At 46.8% G+C, this 12,120-nt stretch overlaps 1 protein-coding gene across 4 annotated transcripts in view; it reads right to left on the bottom strand.

The window, feature by feature from the left end:
• The window catches only part of Dcun1d4 (defective in cullin neddylation 1 domain containing 4), a 68,390-nt gene that overhangs the window by 10,797 nt on the left and 45,473 nt on the right, over positions 1–12,120 (bottom strand). For all 4 annotated transcript variants that reach the window (XM_029545191.1, XM_021210716.2, XM_029545192.1 and 1 more), the window contains one exon: positions 3,359–3,467. In XM_029545191.1, the coding sequence (XP_029401051.1) occupies positions 3,359–3,467 (109 nt within the window). The remainder of the gene's footprint in view (positions 1–3,358; positions 3,468–12,120) is intronic.

Here is a 12,120-nt window from a genome sequence, read left to right as displayed (position 1 = left end):
CAGGAGGAGGAGGAGGAGAAGGAGGAGCAGGAGGAGGAGGAGGAGCAGGAGGAGGAGGAGGAGCAGGAGGAGAAGCAGCAGGAGGAGGAGGAGGAGCAGCAGCAGCAGCAGCAGTAGTTCTGACTTGCAAGGACTGTTAAGGAAGTTTTGTCCCGCAGAAGGAAAATGGCACAGAGACTGGTCTATATAAGATGGAAGAAGGACTTGGAAGGAGCATCAACCTGGGTCCCTGAGACAGACACATCTGCCTGTTTAAACAAAACCACAGTGTAACCACAGTGTGAGTAAAATGCTCAAACTATGACAGGCAAAACAGTCACCTTTGCCAAGACTCTTACATGGTTACACATGCAAATGAAATTGTAAACCTTTAACACATCACAGTAAGGCCTGGAGTGAGCAGCAGAAATAATATAATAGAGAATATGGGTAATAAAGCATAGAAAAAGAAATGACAGACTCACAGGAACAGAAAACCCTGTCTCAGTCCCAAAGAAGGCATGAAAAGAAGACAAGGCAGGGCAATGACGTTGTGTTCCCTTTGAAGAGCAGGCTGGATAAACGGGGAGAAGCAGCAAAACAGGATGGGGTCAGAAACATCCACATCAGATGCAGCATCAGAATCTGTAAGACACGCACTGACACATACACACACACGCCATCTATCTGAAATCCACTCTAAATACACAGACACCTGTGGGTTAAGGGAAGGGAGAGAACCGTCAGGCCATGCAGATTCTAGCCAATGAGTTCCGGATGCACTACATTTCTCACAAAGTAACTTTGGAATAAAGGAGAGACACACTTCATAAAGCAAAGTGGATCAGTTCATTCAGGACATAACAGCATGTCTAAATCTCACATCACAGCTTCAAAACTATATTGGAGTAGGTTGGATACAGGGTAACAGAGTAAGTTAGAACTGAGGAATTCACTACTCCTCAGTTGATAGAACTAACAGACAGCAATCAGTAAAGACCTGAGCACCTTCAACCGAACTGACCCAACTTAGAGTCACCAGACAACACACATATGCAACAATCGAGAACAGGCCATATTTTGGACCATATATTAAACAGACTGAAATTGTACTTCTCTGACTAACAGAATTAAACTAGATATCCATGATACAAAGATTACCCAGGAAACCCCAAATACCCGCAAAACAATCAATGTATTTCTAAACAACGTACTGGAAAGAAATGGCAAGGGAGAGAAGCTGTGCTCTGCAGCAAGTTGATCAAAACAGAACCTACAGATATGCTAACTGAACGCAGATGAAAATACAACGTCCCAAACTTGTAAGCTACAGCTAAGCAGAAGAAACACGAGTAACAGATTCACCTCAGTATGTATTTAAGCTGAAATGAATGGCTTTGGTAATTAAATGATAAAAATGAGTAGTCACTATTCGTCATTGTATAAGAAGGAATAATTCACCACTACCTGTTGAAGATGCCCCTCAAAACCAAAGATCTCTACTGAACCCATAGAAAATCCACAGTCCTCGCTCTACCAGGAACATGAAGAGTGTGTACCCAAATTCCAATGTCACACCAAGGAGTTACTGGGGCTGTGTAAGTGACTATGGCACAAGTCCTCCAACACAGGCTGACCCAGCAGGCTGCACGTGATGGGACCCAGAAAACTGAAGACAGATGTGGGAGTGCCAGCAGGGCTCCAGGCAACAGCCCAGCATGACCAGAAGCAGCGAGCAGAAAAGTTGAAAGGTCAGGTGTCAGGCTCGGCAGGTTACACAGAACGCAGTTCCCTGCAGATATCACAAGGTCAGGAGCTTGGAACATGATTATGTGGGGCTGGGGGAAGCCACAGGTTCAGGTGCTTCAGTGGGAGATCCACTGTCTGTTAATAATGTGACAGAGGTCACTTCTCTACTTCCCCCGGCTCCCTTTTCTCCTGTATGAAACGGATACAACCCCCCGGCTGCGGTGGGGCAGCCCAATCAGGCTGCACATGTCGGCATAAATGTAGTGTAGGTGCCGAAGGAGTCAGGAAGCCAGGTAGGGAAGGAAGATGACTGATGACTCCCTAGTGATGCAGGTGCTGGCTGAGTGTGCAAAGATGCCTAGCAAAAGAGGCAGGTTACAAATAACAAGAACCTCAACTGGCAAGCTTGCAGTGGAGTGGAGGCACCAAGAAAGGGGAGATCAAGAGAGCTCCTGTAAGGTGGGCCACGGTGACTGACCCAGAACTGGAGGGAGGAAGGCAGGAGCAAAGGACTTGAATCTAAAGCACAGAGGGTGGCTAAGAGACGTCTGACACCTAAGCAAGCCAAAAAGGAGCTGACTTGGGTGCAGAAAGTTAGGATATTCCTGAAGAGACCTCTACATGTTTAAAGGGGTGCACGTGGGGGTGGGGTGGGGGATGATTATGTACTAAACCTAGAAACTAGTACCAGCCTCTTCCTCCTACGTCTAACTACATAAACACCGCTCCATCAAGCACCACGTGTGACTCTCGCCCTCCATTCCTAGCTTTAGTTAACTCCAAGCACACCATGACTCTGTAAGGCTGCAGTTTCAGAATGACACGAATTACGACTCCACATAGCACCGGTGACGGACGTTCTGCTGCAGACTACAATTCATCATGGCATACAATTTTGGTGCTAAAACTGGTAAAACCAAAGAGCGAAGAATAAAAAAGGTCAGCACAGAAAAGGGAAGAATCATTTCTCATTCTGCTGGGAATAATTAGATAAAGAAATAAGAAAGGAAGGAAGAAATATAAAAAATACAGCCGCCCAAAGTCTAGTCATCTAAACCCAACAAACACCCAGAGAAGATTCTAATCTGGAGTAAAGTATAGCTATAAGGGCTGAGGGCAGGTCTCTATGAATATACCACCGAGTCATTTGGAATTCACTCCCTGAAGTGACTAGGTTTTTATTCACCCGTGTCACAAACATGGACTTGAATAGATAAATCAACAAACAGGAAATCAGCCTTGCCTTGGATTCACATTCTTTCCTGTGACATCCTTCAATGTGAAACTGGCTTAGCTACAGTCAGTGTTCTAGTCTCTCTAGGGGAGAAGGTCTGTTATGTGAAAACGGACGGCCTTTCCAAGACCATCTGACACTTCTAAGCATCAGACACAGGACTCACACACAACCTGCTCCTAAGCCTGTCACAGGAGGTGTTCAGTGGCAGCCACTGGAACTTCTAGCTGACACACATATTGGCCCAGAATCAGTTTTTCAAAGCCTTAGAAACACTAGCTCATGGCCTGGGAGTAACTTTTCAAGGTCTTTGCTGTGGTGTAAAAAGCAACTCTCCAAAGGCAATGAAAGAGGGGAGGGGGAGGGGAACATCTGGACAGGCTCCAGAGAACTCACCCGTGCAAAGTCAAACGCGTATCTGTAAATGAGCTTAAAGTTTGTTGTATCGTTTAATAATGATCTTAAGTAATCCAAAGTAGTTCTGAGTTTTTCTGTTGTATCACATCTAGGAAACAGAATAAAGGTAAATTACAACCTGAGTGGTTTTCTTTTTAATTGGAATAATTAATATAAAAAACAAAAGAATAAAAAGCTGGAGACGGGACTGTCTATAATGACCAGTTGCTTTCTGCACTTTTTAATAAATGTTAAAGGCACAGAATAGTGGCTACACAGCAACCCAGTACAGCTTTACACACTCCCCTTCACACTTCTGCTCTTCTCACATGTGTACACGTGTGTGCTGTGCCACCTGAAAGCCTCAGTGACATTTCCCTTCAACCCTCACACCAGCTCAGAATTCCTCAGCTAGCAAACAGCCAGCGCAGCCCCCAGCTGCTCTGCAGAGTGTCTTCGGAGTTGCCTGTAGAGACCACGACAGTTGTCTCTGTAGCATGTCACTGTCACACAGGTTCTCCACGATCATGCATGTAGCTGATGGGAACATGGCACTGTGTGTCCTTATGTCCTTTCTGGACACACCATGAGGAACCTTGCCACATCAGGCTGTTCCCTAACACCGAAATTAATTTCTATTAATGCAGGGAGGGGTATGCTCCAAATTCTCCACTTATTATTTACTTCTGTGTTCATGTGTGTGTGTGTACATGTGGGGGCCGAAGGTCAGTTTCAAGTACCACTCCTCAGGTGCCATACACCTTGTGTTTTGAGACAAGATCTCTTATTGGTCAGAAATCTACTGAGTGAGTTGGAAAGACTAGCCAGTGAGCCCCAGTACCCTGCCTGTCTCTGTCCCCCCTGTGCGGAGATTTACGTGTATATACCACTATCCTTGGCTGTCTCTGTCCCCTTGTGTGGGGATTTACGTGTATATACCACTATCCTTGGCTTTTAACATGGGGATCTGGGAATCAAACTCAGACCCTAGCCCTGTACAGCAAATACTTTACCAACTGAGCCTCCTGCCCAGCCCCAGAGCATATTCTCCTAGCTATGAAACACTAAGCAGCCTGCGGGTGCCACCTCAAGACTGTGACTGTCCAGTTCAACTTTTTTTTCACTTGCTGTTTTCCTGATGCCTCCGTTGATCCTTAAGTCGTCTGTACACAAGCTTACAGATTAGACATTCTAGTGCAGAGACACTGATCCTGTGACATGGTGACGTTCAGGTACATCAGTGTTTGTCTTCTGCTAGTGCTCTCCCACAGCCCCTAATAAGACTCCTGCTCAGGGGTCCTAGCCACTGCAACTCCCCCCGCCCCCGACATCTCACATGGCTCCCCGAGCAGCAAGTGCAGCAGGGCTGGATGGCCACCCAACACCCCCCACCCCACCCAAAGCAGCTTTACCTTGCTGCCAGGCTCACACTTGGAGACGCAGCACATGGATTCCTGATCCACCGCCCTCCTGTGAGGAGCCCCAGACACCACAGTTCTCACTCTGGGACTTAAGGGTTGCCATTTCTTTTAATTCGCTGTGTTCGTCCATTGCCAATTTGATTCTCTGCAATGGGAACTGTCCACTTTGGGCAGTGGCCCTTGAACCTGGCTGCATCCTTCTGATGTGTGCCCACCAATCTCTGCACACTTCCTCCTTCTCTGGCACAGAATTTCCTAGCCCCCATTTTGTTCTTTCTCTGCTTCAAAGTTGAAAACAGCTGTTTCTCTAGGGAGCCTTGCTGATGACAACCTGTTTTTACCAGTAAGTAACAGTGCTTACCTTTGATAAGGAAGCACACTAATTAGTTATTTTTACAAATTAACTTTGGGTTTTTTTTTCTTTTTTAGAGATTTATTTATTTTCTGTATATACACTGTAGCTGTACTCATGGTTGTAAGCCTTCGTGTAGTTGTTGGGAATTGAATTCTTTTAGACTTCTGCTTGCTTCAGTCAACCCCTCTCGCTCTGGCCCAAAGATCTGTTTATTATTATACATAAGTTCCCTGTAGCTGTCTTCAGATGCGCCAGAAGAGGGCATCAGATCTCATTACAGGTGGTTGTGAGCCACCATGTGGTTGCTGGGATTTGAACTCAGGACCTTTGGAACAGCAGTCAGTGCTCTTACCCACTGAGCCATCTCACCATCCCCACAAATTTACTTTGTTTGCAACATGTAAGCCTTAAAAAGTGAGAACCAGGCTAACAAGACGGGGGAGGGGGGTGTCACAGTGCTTGTTGCACAAATCTGGTGACTTGAGTTCTATGCCAGGAACTCACTTAACAGTACCAAGTCCTCCTCTGACCCTGTAATGAATGGTGTACTGATGAATGGTCGTGAACCATCTGAAGTCACTGAGAAGCTGGCTCTAGGAAGAGGGGTAGACTGTCCTCTGGTCCCAGTCCCATCCTACGCAGCCCCTGCTCAAACACACTTAAGTGTCATCCTTGTCAGGGGATTGGGCTGCCTTCCCAAGTGTGGAAGGATTATGGAGAGCAATGAACAGCAGACAAGGTGCCCTTCAAGAGTGCTTGAAGGCAAAGCTTTTTCCTCACAGAAGTTACCGTGGCTTATCCAGTACCAGGAAAGTGTCAAACGGGAGGGGAAGGACGGGTGTGGGAAAGGCTGGACGCTCAGGTGGAGGTAGGGAGCACCACTGGACTGCCTCGACCTCTCCAGTGGGTTTCCAGCTACTATACCTGGACTGCCCAGTCAGGAAGCAATGCCTTAGTAGGGCTTCCCAGTCAGTGTCTGGGGGATGTGGGAGCTCCTGACATAATGACTTACTTTCCTGGTGTTTTTGTTCTTTTACTTGGAAGTTTACCAAGGGGACTCAGCTCTGCCAGGAACTCTATCAGGAATGCCACTGGCTTCTTTAAAAGGGCTTCCACAATCAATTCTGCTGGATAGTTTGAGCTCTCAATTTGATGTTTGTTACTAACTATATTCTTAATGAACTCACTCATTCAACACCAAAAGAATAACTATACAAGTCTCCCACAGTCCACTGTGAAAACTTTATATTGAATCCTACAAACAACAGAGGCAACCTCCTACCATGGGAGAGACCAGGCTTGCACCCTCAACAGCTCTTCAGAGCTCTCAAAATTGGGGTAGGGAAGGAAAAGAGTTGAGAAGCTGATAATCTAACTATAGACCTAGTGTCAGAACCCAAATGAGGATGGCAGAGACGAGAAGAACACCCACAACAGCATGGGGGTAGGGATGGGATACAGGAGTGGCAGCTGGCTTAGGCTTATTTGGCATTGGGTGTGCTGTTGCAGAACCAAGACCCTAGTAAGTAAAGAAAAATTAATAATGTTACTAATACTGAGGGAGGGCTTGGAGAGGGGGCAGCTCGTCCATCCAAAGCCATGTAAGGCTCCTAGTCGGCACCAGAAAGAAAACCCAAGGGACACGTCCAGATGGGCTGTTCAGTTCCAAGCAACAGATTCAGGTGCAGGAACCTGAACAGAGAGACCTGTTGGGAGAGAACAGAGTATGTGGGGGTACTGGGGGACAACAGTGTGTGAAAGCAAAACAAGACCTGTGCTAGGCCTGGGTGACCTTTCTCCTACAGAGAGACACACCTGCAACTCATGGCCAACTGTGAGAAGTGAGCAAGTCTCCTATTCTAAATGAGATCAAATGTCTATCCAGAACTCCACTTTGTATCCAGTAGTACTGCTCCATCTATCACAGGGCTCTCTGTAAACCCAGAGCTCATGCCAATAAGACAGGGCTCAGTCGCCCTGCCTGGAACAACAGGTTGCCACCTAGTGGCCATCCATCAAGGACCCTGTCAGAGGGAAGGGACAATAGACAAACAGAGGGCTTTCTGGAAAGTGGCTGTATTCTCACCTCACACTGTGTAATCACAAGTGTATTACACAGATAAGTCTCAAAGCTCAGTGAGTGAAGCCCACGTCCAAGGGCAGAGAGCTTTCCCCACAGCCCTCAGCATCCTTCACTTGGCCACCATAGCTTTACACAAACACTGGCTACCGTTCGTTCTAAACCCTCCCCAAACGCAAGGTCCTTCTAGTTCTGACAGATTCCCCACTACTGGGTAATAACCGCCCTGAGAGGCTGTCTTTTTCACCAAAGGTTGGACTGCTTGTCTGTACCTGTGTTTGTCCCTCTCTCCCACTCATGCATGCCACCAATTTGTGTGCTGAAATCTTAATTCCCCAAGGTGACTGTGGGCATCATGCCCAGTGGATGGCTTCACCCCAGGCACACAGGGAAGAATGCATTACATTCAAGGGTCATTAATAACAAAAACACAGTAAACAAGAGAGGATGTGAAGGAGTTAGGAGGGAGATGGGTGAGGGTCACCAGGAGAAGAGGGGAAGAGTGTTAACTATTAGGATCAAAATATATACATGCTTCATAAGATTTTAAGCAAGCAAGTTAAAAATATTTTTAAATTTTTGGAGGTGAATTTTGGACTGAGTCACGAAGGCAAAGCCTCTGTGAATGGGACTAATGTCCTTAAAAAGCAGCCTAAAGAAATTGTTTGTCCTAACCAGCGGGTGAGCGCACAGCCATACGGCACTCCTTGACAAGCAGACTCCAAGCTGTCCCTAGATTCCAAAGTTGCTGGAGCCTTGGCCTACAGCTTCACCCAGATCTGTAAGAAACAAACTTCTGCTATATCAATTTAAATAAAGTAAAATGTGTATCACACTGCATAGAAATACAGGTTTTTAACATATGCATATGGGTTCCAACTTGAATCTAAAGTATTTAACAGGACAGATTTAATAAAATGAAAATGACCAAAACCCCGGGGAGAAATCTAAAACAGAAGACAAAACTAAAAAGACAGAGCACTTCCATTCCAGTACACACGGCCACTTCCCTTCCATTCCAGTACACACGGCTACTTCCCTTCCATTTCAGTACACACGGTCACTTACTTCCCTTCCATTCCAGTACACACGGCCACTTCCCTTCCATTCCAGTACACACGGCCACTTACTTCCCTTCCATTCCAGTACACACGGCCACTTCCCTTCCATTCCAGTACACACGGCCACTTCCCTTCCATTTCAGTACACACAGCCACTTCCCTTCCATTCCAGTACACACAGCCACTTCCCTTCCATTCCAGTACACACAGCCACTTCCCTTCCATTCCAGTACACACGGCCACTTACTTCCCTTCCATTCCAGTACACACGGCCACTTCCCTTTGAGGTTTGCTGTGGACTAGGTAAACACATCTTACAAACACAGGGCTTATTGATTCAACTAGCAGAATGACTAATATTTCTGAACTTTTAAAGTATTATTTCTAAGTCCTGCCCCTAATGGACTTTGTCTTGGTGACAAGTCACCTTCATGGTTAACCTGGCTGCACTTAGAATCACCCAGGAAGTGTAACTCTCAGTGTCTGCTGAAGGTGTTTCCAGAGAGATGACTCAGGGGTGGGCACCCACCACGTTGAGTGTGGGCAGCAGCACCCCAGGGGCTGGGGTCCTGAACAGAACCAGAAGGAAGGGTAAAGATAAGTGCCTGACAGTGTGGCTCATACGCATCTGGAACCGATTTATAGGAGGAATGTGGAAGAGTTTAAAGCTGCAAAGCCTTCAAGGCCAGCAAAGTTCATAAGCAGAGCCTACCGGGCAAGCCTGGTCAAAGTGTGGAAGACGAGAGTGCCAAGGAGGCACACAGGAACTCGCCAGCTCTCAGGAGGGCGTGTGGGTGGGGGGTGGAGCTTTGGGAACTGGACTGAAGATCAATCATATTTGCCAAGGAACTGCCAACCATCTGTTCATGCCCTAAAAACCCGAAGGCTGAGTTCAAAAGTAATGGTCTATCTTGTCTGTTTCAAGACAGTGTAAAATGTTCAAGCTGTGGCATGGCTCACACGTGTTCACCTACATTTACAGTCAAGAGAACAGGAAGAAAGGAGCATGAACATGGCTAGAGGTGAAGACAGGAGTGGGCCACTTTGGCGAGGATTCAAACCCTGTTAATAATGGAATCAAGACGAGAACTGAGCAGTGCAAGCCAGCTAGCTGGGACTGTTAAGAGACACTGCTCAGCAAAACCCTCAGCCTTTGGATCACACTAATCACACTTCAAAATGCAGCAATGCAGACTCATTCGAAAACTCTTATTTGGAGAGTGACTGATTCAAGTGGCACCTGGAAGGAGGCCACTAGGAAACCTTAGGAAGGTCTTTCCCCAGGTTCAGGGGCTGCTATAGCTCGGGTCAGGTTGTTTAGGGCTGGCAACACAACTTGGCACAACTTGTCCACGGGTGCTATTTTTTAAGGCATGCACACAGTACAAGAACTGCGGAGTCATGGAGAGAGAATTGCCAAGGCCCTCTAAGGACGCTGACGTCAGGCAACATGTAGTAGAAAGAAAGGAGATTCTGCCCAGAACTCCGAGTGGGCAGTGCATCACGCAGTGGAACTAAAGTCCATGTTGTGATACAGATCCCGAAATCCCACAGATGGCAGCCAGGAAGGTGGGCATGTTTACTGAGGAACCTTTGCAAGTACAAGGAGAGCTGGCCCGAGAGAGATGCCACTTGTCCCACAGGTGACACAGTGGGGGTGGGGGAAAGGGGGGACATAGCTACTCCAGCCCAGTGGAGCACAAAGAAAGCCACTTCGAGCCCTCAGATCCTGGGCACGGAGCTTCAAGGTTTTGGGTCCATTTAGGGTTTTTGGTCTTATTTAGGCAGATCTTTCCTGCTATCCTCCCAGTTTCCTGTTTTGGGAATCAAAGTGTTTATTCTATGTCACAGTACACTGAAGTATGTTTCTTACTTTCTTAAAACTTTACAGGGCTCACAACTATCCGACTGCCTTGACTCTCAAAAGAGAACTTTGGACATTTAAAAAGTGTTGGAACCCTGAAACTATGAAGACTTTTAAGTTGGTCTAAATGCATTTGGCATTCTGAGGTGGCCATAAGCCCAAGCAAAGTGTCCCCCCAAGGCTCATGCTTGAGAACATCCTCTCTAGCTAGCGGCATGGTTCTGAGGGGCTGTGGAGCTCTCGGAAAGTGAGGGCTGGCTGGAGGAAGCAGACCTGCATGCCTCTGCTGCTGGGCCTCCCATGTCAGACATCTACTCATGGTGTGCAGCAACATAAACCTCTCCTCTCTCTCTGAACTGCTTCTTGCATTAGTTAGTTTTCAGTCTTTTTAATAAAAGACTTTGATCAAGGTAAGTTAAGAGAAGAACAAGTTTATTCTGGCTTACAATTCCAGATGGCTGAGTCCATCCTGCAGAAGGCACAGTAGCAGGCAGCTATATGATCTCAAATCTCAACCCTGTGACATATTTCCTCAAGCAAGGACACACCTCCTAATGCCCCCAAACAGTGCCAGCAACCTGGGGACCAAATGCTCATATACCCAGGCTGTGGGGCACATTCTCATTCAAATCACCACACTTCTTATCGGGATCCTTTAATACAATTCCTCATATTGTAGTGACCCCCAACCATAAAATTACTTCATTGCTACTTTATAACTGTAATTTTGCTACTGTTATGAATTTTATATAAATATCTGAGATTTCCAATGGTCTTAGGCAACTCCTGTGAAAGGGTTGACATGCCCCAAGGGGTCATGACCCACAGGTTGAGAACATTGAGTTGGATCTTGTTCATGGGTTTTCTTTCCCAGGATGTGGGAACTGGAATATCAGAGCCATTCAAATATTTCCTAAACAGATGGCTAATCTAGGGAGGCTGCAGAAAGGCCCTTAAAATCTTGAGATTGTCTAACACTTGAACCACAAAGAACAATAATTCTATCCTGAATGATCACCTCCATGTTGAATGAAACCAGTCTCCAAATTTTAACNCCCCCCCCCCCACGCGCCAACACACACACAAAAGCAGATTCTTCTGCCTTTACAGTGGGTCATGCATCGCCAAGCCCTGGATTTCTAGAATTAGGTCATAGCCACCATCCGTGACTACACTCCATCATAGAACAGAGCCCACAGCCAAGAGCTTCATGGAGTCCTATGCCCCCTACAATGGAGACACTGGTTTCTTTCAGGACATGTAGCACTCAAACACAAGGCCTGGTGTGAATAAGAAATCTTGTGAAGATAAATGTCTGACAGAACCCAAGCCTATAAGAAAATGAGTACCATCCCTTCAAGAACAGATGAGCGTGGGCCTCTGAGCACAGGCCTGAGAGATGGCGCTGCCTCTGGAGAGCTGAAGAAAATCCCCACACGCCACATATCCACATCTGTCACAAGGACACTCAGAGCAGCTACGAATTCCTGTTCTGACAGCTATAGGCAAAGCAATGTGAGGCAAAGGATGGGTCAGCAGGCTTCAACACAACAGACGCCATTACACCAGCATCTCACAGGCCACCACCCCACAACTGTAGTGTAGACAAGACCCGTGTCTCTAAAAGGATGGAGACTTGTGCCTATCAGACCTCTGCCACAGACCACGCTGGCAGAGGAAACTGAGTTAAGAACCACATCTTAGATTTTCTTCTCAGCCTTACTCTCACGAGTCATATCAATCTCCCTAAGCTCTCAGTTTCCACATCTGTGCAATGTTCAAAGTTAAGCTGAGCTATCTGTTTTCACACTGTGGAATTCAAACAGGAAAACAGCAAAGAGACAACAAAATGCGCACAGGGCAGGCTGTGCCCACAGAGGCACGGAGACACTAAAGTGCACAGTGCAGGCTGTGCCCACAGAGGCACGGGGACACTAAAGTGCACAGTGCAGGCTGTGCCCACAGAGGCACGGGGACACTA

The sequence above is a fragment of the Mus pahari genome, chromosome 13, assembly GCF_900095145.1.
Source record: "Mus pahari chromosome 13, PAHARI_EIJ_v1.1, whole genome shotgun sequence".
Taxonomy (NCBI): Eukaryota; Metazoa; Chordata; class Mammalia; order Rodentia; family Muridae; genus Mus; species Mus pahari.
The sequence above is the reverse complement of the archived record's forward strand: the minus strand, read 5'-3'. Positions and strand labels throughout refer to the sequence as shown.